This window comes from Heterocephalus glaber, unplaced genomic scaffold (assembly GCF_053883595.1).
Source record: "Heterocephalus glaber isolate CG9 unplaced genomic scaffold, H.glaber_assembly_v1.0 deba00001555, whole genome shotgun sequence".
Taxonomy (NCBI): Eukaryota; Metazoa; Chordata; class Mammalia; order Rodentia; family Bathyergidae; genus Heterocephalus; species Heterocephalus glaber.
The window spans coordinates 11651688-11668884 of NW_028258346.1; the positions used below are offsets into that span (position 1 = coordinate 11651688).

General features: G+C 34.7%; 1 protein-coding gene across 6 annotated transcripts in view; it reads right to left on the minus strand.

Moving 5' to 3' along the window:
* Positions 1-17197, minus strand: part of Csmd3 (CUB and Sushi multiple domains 3) — a 1141260-nt gene that overhangs the window by 829488 nt on the left and 294575 nt on the right. For all 6 annotated transcript variants that reach the window (XM_087190703.1, XM_087190702.1, XM_087190706.1 and 3 more), the window contains exon 5: positions 448-655. In XM_087190703.1, coding sequence (XP_087046829.1) covers positions 448-655 — 208 coding nt within the window. The remainder of the gene's footprint in view (positions 1-447; positions 656-17197) is intronic.

The window sequence follows — 17197 nt, forward strand, 5'->3', positions numbered from 1 at the left end:
CTAAAATGTGTCCTGAATACAATTTTCATTGTTTAATTTTTACCTTCATATAGCAGGATAAGTAAATTATGTGCACAAAAAGCAAAAAGTAATTTGCTTCAAAGACTCTTCTCTTAATTGGAAACTACTAGGTGTTGTCTAGCATGCTAAGAAACACAAATATAAATTAAAATTTAAAAATATTTATTTCCTTAAGTTGTGGTAAAGGTATAGATTACTTTTCACTGATGGAGTGTTAGAGTAATACTGATGATCCATATTTTAAAATGGCAATCTTTTATTTTACTGTTAGCCCTCAAAAATACCTCTCAGCTCTGACAACTGCCCCCTATAACTTTCCTGTAAGGTTCTTTAAATATCCAGACCTTTAAAGATCTATGTTAATACTCTGGTCCCCAATTTGTCTCAGAATATGACATCAATGCTAGATTAATAAAAACTACTTACCATATTGTAGGTGGCTCAGAACCTTCTATTTCTAAGTAATCATATTTTTCTTCCATTTGGAAATCAGTAAATATGAGTGAAATTGTGTCCCCAGGCTCTGCTACAATGGTCCAAGTGCAATCTGCATTGTTATGGTATTCATTAGGAAAACTAGGGCTGGATATGATACCACTGGATCCTCTCATTGTTCCTCCACAAGCATCTTCAGCTGTCAAAAACAATGACAAAATGTTCAATTTTAAGTTATAAAGGAAATGCAATTAAGGCAACTCAACATTTTTGAATAAAAATAACAGTCCAAATGTTTTGATATCAAGTACATATTTGACTGACAGATTAACCCAAGGGGCCTAACATATTTTTTGTCATAAAGGTACATAAACATGGGTGTGTCCACCCTATGTTTATTCTTTAGAATATTTCTATTGATGAATTATTAATTTTAATTTTATAGTTTCATTATATTAAACAATGAGAGCCTAACAGGAAAAAAAATCACAAAAATAAATTACTACATTCTTAATATTTATTGAATGTTTATAAAAATGCATCAAAATTTTCAACATCGACTTTTTTTGTGTGTGTACAAAGTCTAAAAAAGAAGACCAGATATAAATGTCAGCTACAATGAAAATACCAATAGAACTCTACAACAAAAATAATCCTTGCTTCAATTTTCACCCAAGGCAGTCTTCACACATGAAAATTGCATGTTTAATATACATGTATCTGTTACAGTGATAGCATGTACATTTTGTTTTTCTGTCCTTTCTTGTAGGGCACAGTTGACGTTTTTTTGGTTTTCCTGTTGTCATAGTAGATCTTTGGGATACTGTACCTGCCTGTTTACCTGTCAGCTCATCAGTGTTCTCCTTTTATTTTTATTTTTTTGTAGTTTCCTGGGCAAAAACATTTTGTTTTTCCTCTGCCAAAAATAATCTCTTATAAATGGGAGTCTCAATCCTTTAAGAAAATTTCTCTGTGATATTTTGCACTTGTTCTGTTCTTTGTAAACTATCAAACTATTTATGCCACACATGTTTAGGATTGAATAAAACACAACTGTGGGCCAACACTTTATGTTTTGAGTGCTGTCGTAATTGCTACATAACTCATCAACAACATCTACTCCACCTTTGCTTTTGTTGTAGAAAGTTTACATCTCAGGTTTCTGTTTTGTCAAGTTTTCCATATAAGTATTTCCATCATGGTGCAATGTTGACATCAGCAGTACCAGTTTGCTTTTCTTTACCATGTTCCAGGCCAATGTAAAACTTTCTGAATTCTAAAGATTGTATTATACAATTCTCTGTTTTGAAATTGCAACATTTCATTTGGAATTTCGGCTGTGTTTCTGGGTACAGATCCTACACTGGTCAACGTGTGCTCTGTTAGCAAATATCACATCAGTTGGAAACTGGTAAACCAATTGTCAAGTGTCATATTCTGATTAGTTTGGGAGATAGGAGCAACAAATCTGTGCACATCATCATTCATTTTATCGCTATACAAGTAAGTACCTGGTGGCTGAGTTCCAGAATACATTTCTAAGTTGAAAGCATAATAAGTCTTTGCATCTATAAGTGCATAAGTTTTTATGCCATATTTTAAGGGGTTTTTTGGCATGTACTCCCTGAAGCTACAGTGGCCATGAAATGCTGCAAGGTGTTCATCAATAATCATGTATTCAGATGTTGTGTAAATTGTTGACAGTTACCCACAAATCTGTTAAACAATGACCAGGTAGCAGCCAGATTATCATTTCCTTTTTCTTTATTGGTGGGTGGTTTTGTCATCAAACCTTAGGCAATCTTGAAGGAAACCAAATTTCCTCAGTGTCATTGTTATTCTACACACCTCAAGCCCACGTCCATCACTTTCCTATAAATTGTTTACATTCCTGAAATTACCATGAGAAAGCCCTGCTAAATACAGAAGACCTAGAATGCTTTCAGCTCAGCTAGGTAAGTAACATGATAAATACATTTCTGAGTACAGCTATTGGTGCATACAGAATGTTTTACTTGTATTTCAGCCTTTGTGTATTTCACAACATCTTGTAGCATTCTGTCGGTTATGATTTCTAACATTGAATGGCAGTGCTGGCATTCTGTCCAATAGGTTTCACCCCTGCCAAGGTGCTCACTGTATTTTCAGATCTAGTTCTAACATTGGATCATTCCATTTGGTTGCATGACCATTTGGACTAGTCAAATATGGACTCACATTGCTGTTTTCTTTGTCATCTGAATCAAGATGGCCTGCATTCCCTGTAATTATGTGTGTTGATTCTTGCTCCATTTCACTGTCACAGGAACATTGGCTCACATGGCCAATGTCAAAGTCATCATCATCATCATCATCATCATCATCATCCACCAACACCACTCTTATGAAAACATATATTTTCCATAATGGATCTTCTTCATCATCCATGCATGAGTAACATGATGATTCATTTTGACCTGCAAAATTTGCTAATCTATTTTTTTCCAGTGCCACTGTACTGAATAGGGCTACTTCTACCAGAGAAATCAAAAGAAAATTTAAAAAAACATTCTAGAGGATGTGGGTATATTATACCCTGTGTAATGATCAGGTAAACATACACAAAACCTGTTAGGTGGAGCATGTAAGTGAAAATCCAATTTTTCCACTTTAGCATATATGCACACACATTGCTCTTTGTTGTACTAAGTGAGTAAACTCAGAGATTGCTTCCTGCATCCCTCAGGGAAAGGTACTAACATGCACAGCTGGCTACTATTATGCTAAAGTACAAATTTATGTAGAAAATTTTGGCATGGGTATATTTAATTCACTATAATGCCCCAAGGGTTAGTCTGTGAAGTTTGTAATCACATATATAAATATAAACTATACTTTGACAATTTTATAGCCATCAGTTGAAATAGCAATGACCATAACTAAAAATCTGCACTCCAAATTGGGTCTTAGGATATAAGACCCAAATTTTCTTGCCATTTTTAAGTGAGGTGGCTAAAAAAAGGAAATATGTTTTCTTAGTTGATGTGATGAGAATCCTTTGATCATTTTGTGCCTGTTTGCTGATGACAGAACTTTTTATGTTTTAGTGTAAGTACATAAAAAATAAAGACAAGATTTTAGAATATATCACAGTTGGTCAATGATATGTTTTTAAAACTATTGAAAATATTTGTGCAAACTCAATTCAAATTTAAAAATATAATATATTATAATGGTTAAAACTCATTGACAACTTGGTTGATTTGAGAGATACCTAAAGATTATGAAAACACATTTCTGGTTGTGTCTGAGTGGCTTGCGAGCCTGACCTAGGGGACTATATCTGGTGTCTATCTCTTCCTCTTAGATGTGTCCTCTATTCTCCTTTGTTATGAGTTGTAAAGCTTTCTTCTACCATGCTCTTCCACAATGAAATTTTAGCCTTGAAGCCAGCTGAACAAGGACTGAAATCTGTGAAGCCATGAGCAAAAATAAACCCTTCCTTCTTTAAGTTGTTTATGTCAAGTATTTGGTCACAATGATGAAAAACTAATAAATATGTTAGAATATTTTAATTAAAGAAATGTAATATGTTAACTAATATATTTTCAGGAATATATTCTCCATGACTCTCAATCAATCACATATGTTTTTACTAAGCATTCATGTGATATATGTATATATAGTATTATACATAACTTTTCAACTAACCTTGCATTTTAACCCTGGATTCTGATTTTCCAAATAAAGCTCACGAATTTTTCTCTAGTCTACTTTTGATTGAGAGTATATATCTCAGAGTCCTTATATAAGAATCTGTCTTAGGTATGAATATAGAAGAAAAGGCGCATGTCTCCTAAAGGAATTGAAATAAAAACATTTGACTTATTTAACTGTTTATACCAATCAAGCTAATATGTACAAGTTTTCTTATGCAATAAATTCTATCATGATTTATGTTGTTTTCTTAACCTACTCAGGGAATTCCTTTGGTTCAAAGTAGCATGAGGGAAAATCTGTCTCCATAACAACCAATTATTATTTGATGTGAGAGATCACTTCAGAGTCTTAATAAATATAGAAAGGGAACATCTTTATATTTAAATTCATGTTGAGTAGGGAGTAACAGAATGTTTTATTATTCAAGATAAATTTATTACTATATTGTATGAATCAAACTGCATTAACTTTTTTCTGCTTTATTCATTTAACACTAAATTGAAAACATAAATGTATTTCTCTTAGAATATATTTCAATTTTATCACATTATTATAAATATGCCATATAATGTTTATATTTGTATTGCTTGCCCTCTGTGCTTTTTAAGTCTGTTACATAATTAGAATGATCTAGAAGTGCTCTCTAGACCATGTGGCATATTACTACAACTGTCTCCTTGCCAGAACACACACTGCTGTCAGCATCTTAACCTTCCTGTAAACTTGTCCTGCAGCTCCCTAAACCCCCTCACCACAAATTGTTTATATTCCTTGTCTTCTGAGTATCAACACCGACTTCACATTCTACATTGAAAATAAAATATCACATTAGCATTTATTCATAGTGTAACTGCTCCACAGCCTATTTAAATCAGTTCTATGACCAATTTACTTTCCTGTATCTGGATAAAAACTGCAGTAGACATATAGCATTTTGGTTCATACTCATTTTAAACAAAAACTTCCTCTAATTTACAGAGTATATTTTAAGTGTTCCCGGAACAAAAAATAAGTATATGAGTAAATATATATGCTAATTTGTATAATTTAACCATTCCACAAGGTACACAGACGCTCATGTGTTACTTAATGATGACATGGTTTGAGAAATCAGGATTTCCTTGTTTTGGGACCATTGTACAGTTACATAAATTCAGATGGCTATGATATAATTGGACAGATTAATCCAATTGGACCACCAATGTATACGCATCTGTCACCAACTAAATATCACTTTCCAGTGCATGTCTGTGCTTAGAAACAGACTATATATAATAAAACATATAGTTACAATTGCAAATTTTTAAAAAATCCATCATTTAAGTAACCTAGTTCATTAATTAACATATCCAGTCCAGGGTATACACACTGAAATTAGCTTCATATTAGTTATGCTTCTTCACTCCTCTTAGCTTGGGCTTGTGACGTAAGGGTGAGAGATGAGCATAGGAGTGGGATTTTCTGTGTTTTGGGGGGCTAAAATTTCTGTTTATCTTTCTCTTCTCAGGGAGCTCTCCATTGTTCTCTTGAGGTTGTAAGCAGAAGGAACAGGAGTTATGAATCTTTTTATTTGTCTGGCACTGACTTGGCACGGGTTGCCATGTCTTTGGTAGATGATTAGAGAAAGATGATTCTGTTGCTCAGCTCAGAGCAAAAGATGCTCAAATGTGTCTCCATCAGCTCTTTTTCTGTGAGTAAGTATATGTCTCAGGCTGGCTGTGTACTTTTCCCTTTCATAGTAAGTATAGAGCAGCACATTTTCATTATCTTTCCAACTACGTCCCCTCACCTTTCCAGCACTTTTGGAATGGAAACATGCTAGTTTATTTGTCCTCCACAGAAATGCAGTTTTTTGTTTGTTTGTTTTTGTTTTTGCAAAATGGAGATGTCTGTGTTTGCAATAGATAAATATTTCAGCCATTTGGTATCAATAATGACTTACTGTATACTCATTGTTTCAGAAAATACATATCGATTTCTCTACATGATCTCTAGGAGTTTCCTCACTCTAGACCCATATCAGAAAGGACTCACTGAAAACTCTTTTTTTTTAGTTAATTTTTTTACTCGTAAAACATGAAATGGAGAGAACTCATCCATCAGCTCACTTCAAGGGAATCATTATTTTATAGCAAAATAATTTACTGAAAAATATAACAATTACAAGATGAGGACATAGATCCTCTAGAACACAAACATGCTTTTGTTAATTCCTGTATAAAGTTCTGTGCTCAACACTTCTGTTGTATCTCATTATTGCAAGAGAGGCCATTTTTACATAGAATCAGCATGCCAAAAAATTGTGAAATAGGTAGCTCTACATGAGTATTAAAACTTTTATACTGTGATTTGACCTGAACTAAATACAGTGTTTACAACAACAATATATTTCAGTAATAATGAATTTTATAGCAATATATGTGATCTGAATACTTTTTTAAAAAATTTCAAACCTGAGTTAGACCAAGTAGAAATAGTATTAGAATAAGCCATAGCATTCTTGAATCCATTCCTGTGCTCAGAAGCATTGCTGTGTTTCTGGTCAAAATGAGTTGGTGTATGTTCTGTGTGACAATTCACTGGAAAGGATAGGGTTTAAAGAAGGTTATGCCAAATACATTGTGGAATCATATTGGTTAATTGTATAATTTGGGAAATTTAAAGTTTATTCATTTGGCTACTTGCTCAGAAGTGTTCACTGAGGTCTGAAGAACTGTGTTAGTCTGTTTAGCCAATCTGATCCTCAAAAGTGATCTTGCCTGTGATCTTTGCCATCATGAAATAGTCTATCTGATAATGAGTCAAGCTCTAGGCAAATGACAAAATAAAAAAGTTAGTCAATTTCTGGCAGGAATTATGAAGATGGATGTTTTGGTACTAAAGTTACAAGATTGGGGCTTTTCAAAACTAGAGAAAATGATCCAAAAAATCATTTTGGAACCAGAAGAGACCTAGAATAGCAAAACCAATTCTAGGCAACAGAGACATGGCAGGGGGTATCACAATCCCCAATTTGAAACTATACTACAAAGCTACTGTCATAAAAACAGCATGGTACTGGCAAAAGAACAGACCTGCAGATCAGTGAAGTAGATTAGAAGATGCAGAAACAACTCCAGACATACTCAGCCACCTCATCTTTGACAAAGGAGCCAAGCACCATCATTGGAGGAAAGATAGCCTATTTAATAAATGGTGTTGGCAAAACTGGATTTCAACCTGTCAAAGATTAAAACTAAACCCATACCTATCAACATGCACTAAACTAAGATCAAAGTGGATGTAAGATCTAAATATTAAAACAGAAACACTAAACTTGCTAGAATAATTGATAATTTGAAATAGGAAGAAAGGTCCAAAGGGGTAGGGGTGATGGGAGGGGAAGGGGAAAGGAAAGAAGGGAAAGGAAAAATTATGAGAAAATAAAAAAAATGGAAATGAAGTCTATGTAAATAGGGAAGGGTGGAGGGGGTGAAGGGCACACAGGTAATGGGGAAAAACTAAGAACCAAGATACATCATGTACAGGTACAAGTTCCCAATGACAAATGTAAACGTATTGTATACCTAATATGTACCAATAAAAGAACTTATAAAAAAAAAAAAAGATTGGGGATTTTGAAATAAAAGTGTTGCTAGATTAGTAACCCAAAGCATGAATATTGAGCACTAACTAGATGAGAATCAGAAGGAAATGTGCTCTAGCCAATTCACTGACAGCTTCACTGGAGGAAAAGGTTCCGGATGCTGGAGTTTACAAAGTGCAATCGGAGGACCATCTGCCAGCTAGACTTGGAGGAGACTTCTGCTAATTCTATAGAATAGATTCAGGACAGTAGAAAGTTACTTAAGGGTTTTCAGTAGAGATAATTAGACATGGGGGTTTTGAAAAAAATTATTTGGCTGACGTCTGAGATGAAAGAGGAAGGAGTCCATAGTTGATGAAGTTTAGGGAGCTGACTTAGGGGGTCACACAAATTCTTGCATGATTTATTGCTTCTTAAATGTAAAAAAAACCTCTTACTTTTTAGGTAAATTAAGATATTTATGTGTATATATCAGTATCTTCAAGACATTTTGTTAGTCTTTACATAATGGAAGAAATAACATCTTGGCCAAATAAGTTAGAATGTCTCCCTTAGATGAAAATTTAAGGTCAATATTTTCCCCCTAAACAGTAAAAGGATATTAGATATTTTTCTTCCCATTACATTACTAGAAGTTATGATGGCTTAAAAACGTTATTACCTTACAGATAGGAAAACAATGAGTGATAAAAAAAAGAAGAGTTGGTAGTTGCTGTGCTCTTGTTCTAAGAAATGTCTATGGGCTATAAGATTTAAAGTGGGTTAAGTTTTTATTTGTGAACCCATTAACGTATACCTGAGCCACACATTTGCAAAATACACGTTAAGATGCTTGTGAAATCTGTCCATTACAAAACATGAAGAGAGCACCTGCTCAGCCAATGGCATTTACAGTGACAATGTGGACTTTTAGTCAAGCATCACGGAAAAACATTAACATTTTGGACTTTGGATTTATTCCAGTTTTCTGGGTAGGTATTATCAGTTGTCTCTTAATTTCTTAATATACTCAAATCTTTTGATAAAATTATGGCTGTTGCATTTAAATTTATTAAATCTAATTTTAATTGCTTATAATATTATAAATTCAGCATTAAATAACTCCTATTTTAATACTTTAAAAGCCAGTTTATGTAAACTTGGTAAAAATGTTTTCTATTATGGATGAAGCAGGTAAAAGGTAATGTAGAAATCAATCATGTTTTACTGCAGTGATACAAAAATAGTTCAACATTTTCCACAAATTAAATTTTTATGTACTTTTAATCTTTGTGACACATTCAAATATATAAAATAAGGGACTATGGTTTAGCTTTGGGTATGAAACCACACATTTCATCCAAGTAAATATAAATTGGGATCGCTTCAAGAAATAGCTGTTAAAAAAATTGAACATGGTTTCAAAAATCACCTAAAACAGTTTTCTGCAACACATCTTTTCAGATACTGATCTCCTGCAGCGCTCTGCCCTGCTATTAGTTTCCTCTGAAAGAGCTTAGAGTTGGGGCTGGGGCTTGCAGGAAATAGGCTTATTTGTCACCAAAGAGAAGTGAGCTGTAAATTGTAGGAGATGAACACACTTGCTCAATTCCAGATGCTAAGCATTCAATCCAATCTCAAACTTCATCATGGGACATTTTGTCCACAGATCTCTGCTGCTAAATCTCAACCTTCCACCAGCATTCAAGTGAAACCGACATCTGGGTGTGGGCCTTTTGTTCTTTCCAAGACAGCCATGATTGTTGTGTGTCTCTTAATTAGATAAGCTATTTAAATATTTTACTGTTATTATTTTGCTACTATTATATATACATATATATATGGAGCAGTAATTAATTTTATGATAGTTGTGCTCATTTATGCTTACTTCAACCTATGCATCTATGTGTTTAGGAAGAAATTCTATAGAGAAGGAACTACAGCAATTAAATTACACATCTTCTACATTGCTAGTTTTTTTGTTTATCAAGACACAAAAATATTTTCCAACTTTAAAGGGAAAGAAATGTGGATTTTTGATGATGAAGGAAAATTATAGATTCTCATTTTATTTCTCAGTACAGTTTCTACAGCAGATGGAATTAAAGAAAACAAGATTTATAACAGGTCAATGAAAAGCATTAATTCTTTGAGAACATCTCTGTGTAGAGACAGCTAACTATAATGTATAATGACACCTCAGGACTGAAAATTTATTCTTGAATACACACATATGCTTTTGAGCAAATATCCTACATTAATTTCCATTTACCTTCCTGGTGACACGTTGAGAAAATAAGAGCATTAGTTAATGTACTGATGAAAGTTATTAGTAAATATAAGTGTGACGGTGTTACATTATACCTTTAGTTACTCAGAATTTCTAAGTAAGAAAAAATATTAGCATTCAATCAATCAAGTTTTTATTATTAAATATCTGGATAAAAATTTAAATCAAGTATAGATGTCAGAAAAATAGGGAGTAAACTTACATTCTTGCCTTGAAAATATTAAAACTGAGATGAGTACATGAAAAAAACTTTACAGATATTAGACCAGGGCTATGCTGAACCCTGATCCCAGAGAGACAGGAACAGAAGAGGGGAGCCCTGTGATTGCCTCACTCATGTCCAGGAGATGTATTGTGGACCCTAAAACAAAGGATGGTGATTACAATGAGGCATGGAGCTTTCCTTGGGCTGTGTGGACAGAGTTTAGGCAGCTCAAGATGACTTTACCTCATAAGGCAAAATTCCAAAAAGGAGGAAGCTCTGTCAGGAAAAAAAAGACAGAAGTCATCATGGGAGTCTCCTGAGTGCTTGATAAATACTAAAAAACACATAAAAGTGGGTGAAATTTTATGAAATCAGCCAAAGAAAGATTAGGAATCTGTAAATGGAAAGGTTTCAGGAGGGCGCATAGGGTGGGAATTGTTCAAGTACAGTGAGTTAAGATGGAGAGTCCGTTTAACAAAATTGGATTATTGAGTGGAGATTTTAAAAGGGATGAACCTCAGTATAGGGTATAAAGCCTGCCTAGAGTGAAAGCTACTCTAAAACTGCTCTAATGCTTTAAAACAAATTTCAAAAGGCACAAATTGAACCAGTAGCAACTTTGCTGTTGAGAGGAAAGCCCACCATCCTTTCAAAGAAGATAATTAAATCTAGATAATCTATAATTTCAGATTTACAATATTAAACAAGAATCACAGTTTTTGTTTTTCAATGTGTGTGTGTGTGCGCGCGCGTGTGCACACATGTGTCTTGGTGTAGAAGAGACAAATACCTGAGCCCCCAAAGTCTTCTTGTAATTCCACCTATGAAGTTGTTACTGTAAGACACTTACTCAGCCAGGGAAATTTTTCTTGGGTTCTTTCCATCTACATACATATGGTCATGTCACTGAAACCTGAGAGATTGTAAGTGAATTGAGAGAAAATTTCAAACTTTGCCCAGCTAAACCTGCTGTAAGATCATCCACATTATTTCATCTCCTGCTCCTTGGATGTTGTGGCCTCTGAAGCCAATATTGATGATGGCAGTCTTTTATCAGTTTGTGTATTAAAATACCTGTCTCAGGTTGGGTATGTAACTCAGTGGAACCGCACCTGCCCGGCAAGCACAAGGTCCTGAGTTCAATTCCTGGCACAAATAGATGTCTCCCTTTGGTTTGTAAATTCCAAGTTATTGGGTCTTTTTTTGTTCATATCATGTCTCTCATATTTGAGAAAGTTTGTCATGTAGCAAGGACTCTTATGAATTTACAGGGTAAAAATAAGAAATGAATAACTCAAAATAAATATCTAAATTAATCATTACATTGTATTTTGACTTCTGAGCAATCCATAGGATACAATAAAAATAGAAACTCAAGAATCATAACTACCCAAAAATATGAGAGAAATATGATAAATAAAGCAAAATGTAAAAATAAAACACAAGGATAAAAGCAGTTGCCAAATGCATTTAAATAAAAATTATATGTGCTGCAAGTCAAAAGCTGTATAACAAAGAAAGGGCATAATTGGAAAATCTTTGCTGCTATTCACCAATGGGAAATTGATAGCTAATCTCCAGATTATTCTCTATCTTTAATTTTTAAAATTTCCTAATAGCAAAGTCTTCCTCTTTCCCTTTCAAATTTCTCATATTTATCTTTGCCTTAATATTTCTACTCTTTTACTTCTGATCAATCTCTTAATTGACAATAATTTTGCTTTTTCACACTTTCTATTGAAATCATGTGGTTTCCTAATAGACATATACTTGTTCAATTCTTTTTTTTCCTAATTCCAACTCTCCATGAGAATGACATTAGAATTAATTCATTTTTTAAGAAATCTCCTTCTTTTTGGTTTCCCATTGTGATATTGTATCAATTACCTGTATGCCTACCTAGCTTCTTCATTTCTATCTACCTCATTATCTTCTCTTTCTCTATGCTATGTTAATATTAGTTCTTCCCAAGGTTCCACAGTTGAACTATATGCTTTCTGCCAAGATGGTAACAACTCTTTTTATTTGAGCTATCCTCAAGGTGTACTGATGGTTATGTGATTTATGTCATTCAGCTTTATCCTCTTACCCACTTATTCAGCTGCCTGAAGGAAATCTTTAATATTTATAAACCACATTAACTAGTGTGGGTGGAAATTATCCTTTTCAAAAAAATTAGTCTATTTCAAAAAATTGATTACATGAATTTCAATAGCCCGAGTTACTGATTCTCATCTGGAGATTCTCAGAATTTCTAGCAGTTTGAAGTAGCAGCTAAGGACAAGTAAAACATGCAAAATTGTTAACATTTAGACAGAAACATTTTTTTCAATACTGATTGAAAATATTGTGAGACACAAAGAATCGTGCATATTTGCCATTATATTTTCTCAGCAAAATTGCACATCCCTGCCACTAAAACAATTAGGAGGATGCCATGAAGCTAAGGAGTGTCAAATAGCAAATGAGAACATGCAAATTAAGCCACATCCAAGTCTAGTTCTTAAAAACGTCTTTAAAATCTTTTCTGCTCTGGGAACAACATAGACCATGACTTTAATTTTTCCTTTACCATATTTTGTGTCACTCCAAAACTCATGTTAAAATTCTGTCCTCCATAGCAGTGGGGGTAGACAGCCCTGTGGGAGGTAGTAAGGTCATGAGGGCCAGGCTCTCAAGAATGAGAATAGGGCCCCGAAAAATAGGTGCATGGGAGTCATTCATCCCTTTCACCATATGAAGAGACAGCGAGAAGGTGCAGACTGGGAACCAGAAAGCAGTCCCTCATCAGCCCCTGAATAGGCAAATGCCTATATCTCCAAAACTGTATGAAATCATGGCCCGAATGGAATAAGACAGAAAAGTGATAATGAGAAGTGAGGATGCTACCTTAACAAATACACATAAATGTTGGAATAGCTGGAACTAAGTGATGGATACAGTCTAGAAGAGTTTTGAAATGCATGCTGGGAAAAACCGACATGACCCTAAAAGGGCCATTACAGGAATTTTTAGTGAGGGCCTAGAAAGAGAAATGAGATCTACAGAGAAACCTTTACTATTCTTAGAGAACACCTAAGTAGTCATGAACAAAATGATGCAGAATTCATGGACTGTAATAGCCATACTAATGAGGTCGCAGATGGAGATAAGGAACATGTTATTGGAAACTAGAAGGAAACTCATCCTTCTTATAAAGCAGTAAAGAGCCTGGCTGACTTGGAGTCATGAGTCATGCATTAGTGTTCAGTAGAATGTAGAATTCATGATTGATGATAATAGAAGATTTAATAGAGGGGATTTCTAAGCAAAGTATTGAAGGTACTGCTTGGCTTCTTTGAAAGTTTATTGTAAAATAGGAATGTTGAGAAATTACTTAAAGATAGAATTTTCCAGAATTCTAATGATTTAAGATGTGAGTTAAGTCAGATTAAGATTTAAGATTTAATGTTATTTGCTCTATTGAGTTTGGTTTCATCTGGGACTCGTTGCCCATTTTTACTTTCCTGTTCTTCCCTTTTGGAAGGAATGATATCCTATGTCTGTTCCATTATTGTATTTTAGAAACATATAATATGTTTGAGGTCATAGGTTCAAGGCTGGAGCGCAATTTGCCTTAGAAGTAATGCTACCCAGAATCTTATGCATACTGCTTTTAATGGTATTTAAATGGCACTCTAGACTTTAAGATTTTGAATTGATCCTAGATGAGTTAAGGTTTGGAGCTGTTGAGATGGGATTAATATATTAGGGGTTGAGAGTTAAAATATTATAGTCTGAATGCTTATTTCCCTACATTGAATCTTCTTCCCAGTTGCAAAGTTTCAGAGGTATAGCTATTTGGTAGGTGATTTTGTCATGGAAGTAAACCCTTCTTAAATAAAATTAGTACCATAAAAGGTATTCTTAGGGCTGGGGATTTAGCTCAATGGTTCCAGCTCCTGCCTTGAAAGCACAAGGTCCCGAGTTCAATCCCTAGTACCAAAAATAATAATAATAATAAAAGGTATTCTTTTGCCCTTTCTATCATGAATTTACATAGCAAAAAAGTATCAGTAAGAGAGCAGTACTTCAAGAGACAAAGCATCTGCTGGCATCCTAATTTTAGACTTTATAGAGTCTAAGATTATGCTAAATAAATACCTGTTGTTCATAATATACCCCTGTGACAATTAAGCTGAATTGTCAATCTCATTGGTATCTGAGACACATAGGTGATTAGTAAAGCATATTTGTGGATGTGTCTCAATGAATCATGGAGGCAACCCAGGATACTCTATCTAGGCCCTGGCCCCTTCTTTGCTGATGCTGCTCACCAGCTCTACTTTACAGCCATCATGAACTAAGCAACTTTGTTCCACCATGCCCTTCTGTCATGATGTTCTTGCTTTAGAGCCAACCAACAAAGGACTGAATCCTCTGAAAATATAACCCAAATAAGCCTCTCCTACTTTTAAGTTGTGGGTGCCAAGTACTTTGAAAATTCATAGATAAAATTAGTACCAGTAGTGTAGTCATTGCTATGAATGTACCTGACTATGTAGATCAAAAATCTTTGGAATGTGTTTGCTGGAGATATATGGAAAGATTTGAAGATGTGGGGTAGAAAAGCCTGGAATGCTGCTGTAGGAGAGCCTGTTGGACAGTTACAGACAGAGCTCTTCAGACCAAAATGATGATAAGAATGTGGACAGTAAAGACCAGGCTAATAAGGTTTCAGATGGAGACTAGTTTAGGAATTGGAGTAGAGACCCTGGAGCTTTATTATGACAAAGAATTATCTATACTTTGCCTGTCTCCTGACACTTTGTGGGAAAGAGTTTAAGACAGACGACTGATTGATTTTGTGGAGGAAATTTCAAGGTAGCCCAACAGTAAGGCTGTGGTATGGTACAGCTTGCTGCTTTAACCAAGTGTTCAGTGAACTGGAAACAGAACACAGAGAAATTTTTAAATATTAAATTTTGGCCTGAAAAGTATAATATTTAAATTTGAGGTGAAAGGATGTGTGGTAGGTGAAGAACTTAGGGAAAATAAAAAGGAAACAAGAATTTTGAACTGGAATAAGAAAGGTACATTGGGGCATCTCAGAAATCAGCAAAACCACACTCATTGCAGGCTCAAGGGTCCAAAAATATTGGCAAAAGAGTCCCTGCATCTCCAACTCAAGGAAGGCAACCTAGAGAACCGGTTCATTGGGATTTCTTTCATTATACACAACCTTCTAGGCCCTCACAGTCTGAGACAGCCACCACTCAGGGGGTCTGGCTCTTCTTGTGTTGTTGACAGACCTTGCCATCATGCAAGGTCCAGTTGTTCAGGTATTAAGAATGCATGTGTTGTTGGATCATGGAGGATTTCACACACATTCCAAAGTAAGAGCTTGGAGGTCAGGGAATGTGCCCCTAACAGGGCAGTGTATGAAGCTATAGGAATGAAGCCTAAATTGCACTGGAGGCCTCAGAGAGTCAGAGATGCTGGGAACATGGAACATCTGCTGAGGAAGGCCACAAGCAGTAGAGGTAGCCCAAAAGAGATGCTACATGGGCTGCAACCAGAAAGGTCATTGCCTTGGGGCCACCTAAGCCCTTTGGAATCTGTATCATGTTACCAGGTGCTCCAGGTGCTTGTCATGGAGCTGGAGCTCTTTATGCTTGCTCTACTGAGTTTTGATCTTGCTTTGGTCCAATTTGTTTTTCTTGTATTCCTCACATTTGGAATGGGGACAATTACCCTGTACCATATTATGTATGATTATGTAGTAGACTTTTTCAATTTTACAGAAGTTCACAGTTAAGAGTTTAACTTGAGTCTCAGGGGAGACTTTGGAATTCAACTTTTGAGCAATGTGGGGACTATGATAACTTGAGAAATGTTTCAATGGATTTTGGGTTGTACAACAGACAGATATATCATATTAAGTAGAATTATGGCCTCATGTTTCTTTGGTAATTAAGTATATTTTAAAGAAATGTATTTGGATGTCAAGTTGAGGGTGATGGGATGTGATAGTTCAGCTGGAATTTCAAATTGATTGGCTTGAGAGCTACCTAGGGGATTGGTAAAGCATAGTTTTGGATGTGTCTGAGAGAGATATCTTGGATGATATCCTTGGGTGGTACTACATCTGGTATCAGGCCCATTCTTTGCTGGCACTGTTTCTTGCTCTATTTTGTGGCCACTGAACTAAGCAGCTTTATTCCACCATGATGTTCCTGCCTTGGAGCCTGCTAATCATGGATGGAGTGCTCTGAAACCTTGAGCCAAACAAACTCATCCTTTAGGTTATGGGTGTCAGATATTTTCTCCCAGAAAGTAGAAAGGCAACAAATATACCTGTTTATAATATTTTCCTATTCAAGCTCTATCAGACTAAAACACTGCTTAGAGTTTATTCTTTAAATACAAGACTAGACTACCTTTCAAAAGTAGAATATAGACCACATCACATACAATATCCTGTTTTTAAAAGTTTTCTTGAATTTTGACTAAAATTCACATACTTAATATGACTTTAACTGATCTTAATATATAGATATCTTACTACAATGACACTAACTGCAGATGGTAATAACTGCAAGATCCAGATGGGTTACCCAACCTGCAATAGTTATTCTATGGATAAGAAATAAATATTTATTGAATTAGACAACGAGGGTATCAAGATTTGCTTATTATTGGTGCATAGGAGGTTAGTTATACACATATACTAATGAAGAAGAGAAGCTATTGAAGGATTTATTGTCAATGTATATTTGACTAGCTTTTACGTTGTTCTAATACACATGCCAGAACATTAAACAATGGTTCACTTTTTTATCTTTATAAATGTCACATATCACATATCCAGAATAAATATTGTTATAAATATCACATTTCACATATATGAATAAATATCACATATCCAGAATTACAGGCCTTGAGGTTAGTTTACTTGAAAATGCAAAACAGAAAACTTTTGTGAATGTAAAAATCTATGTCT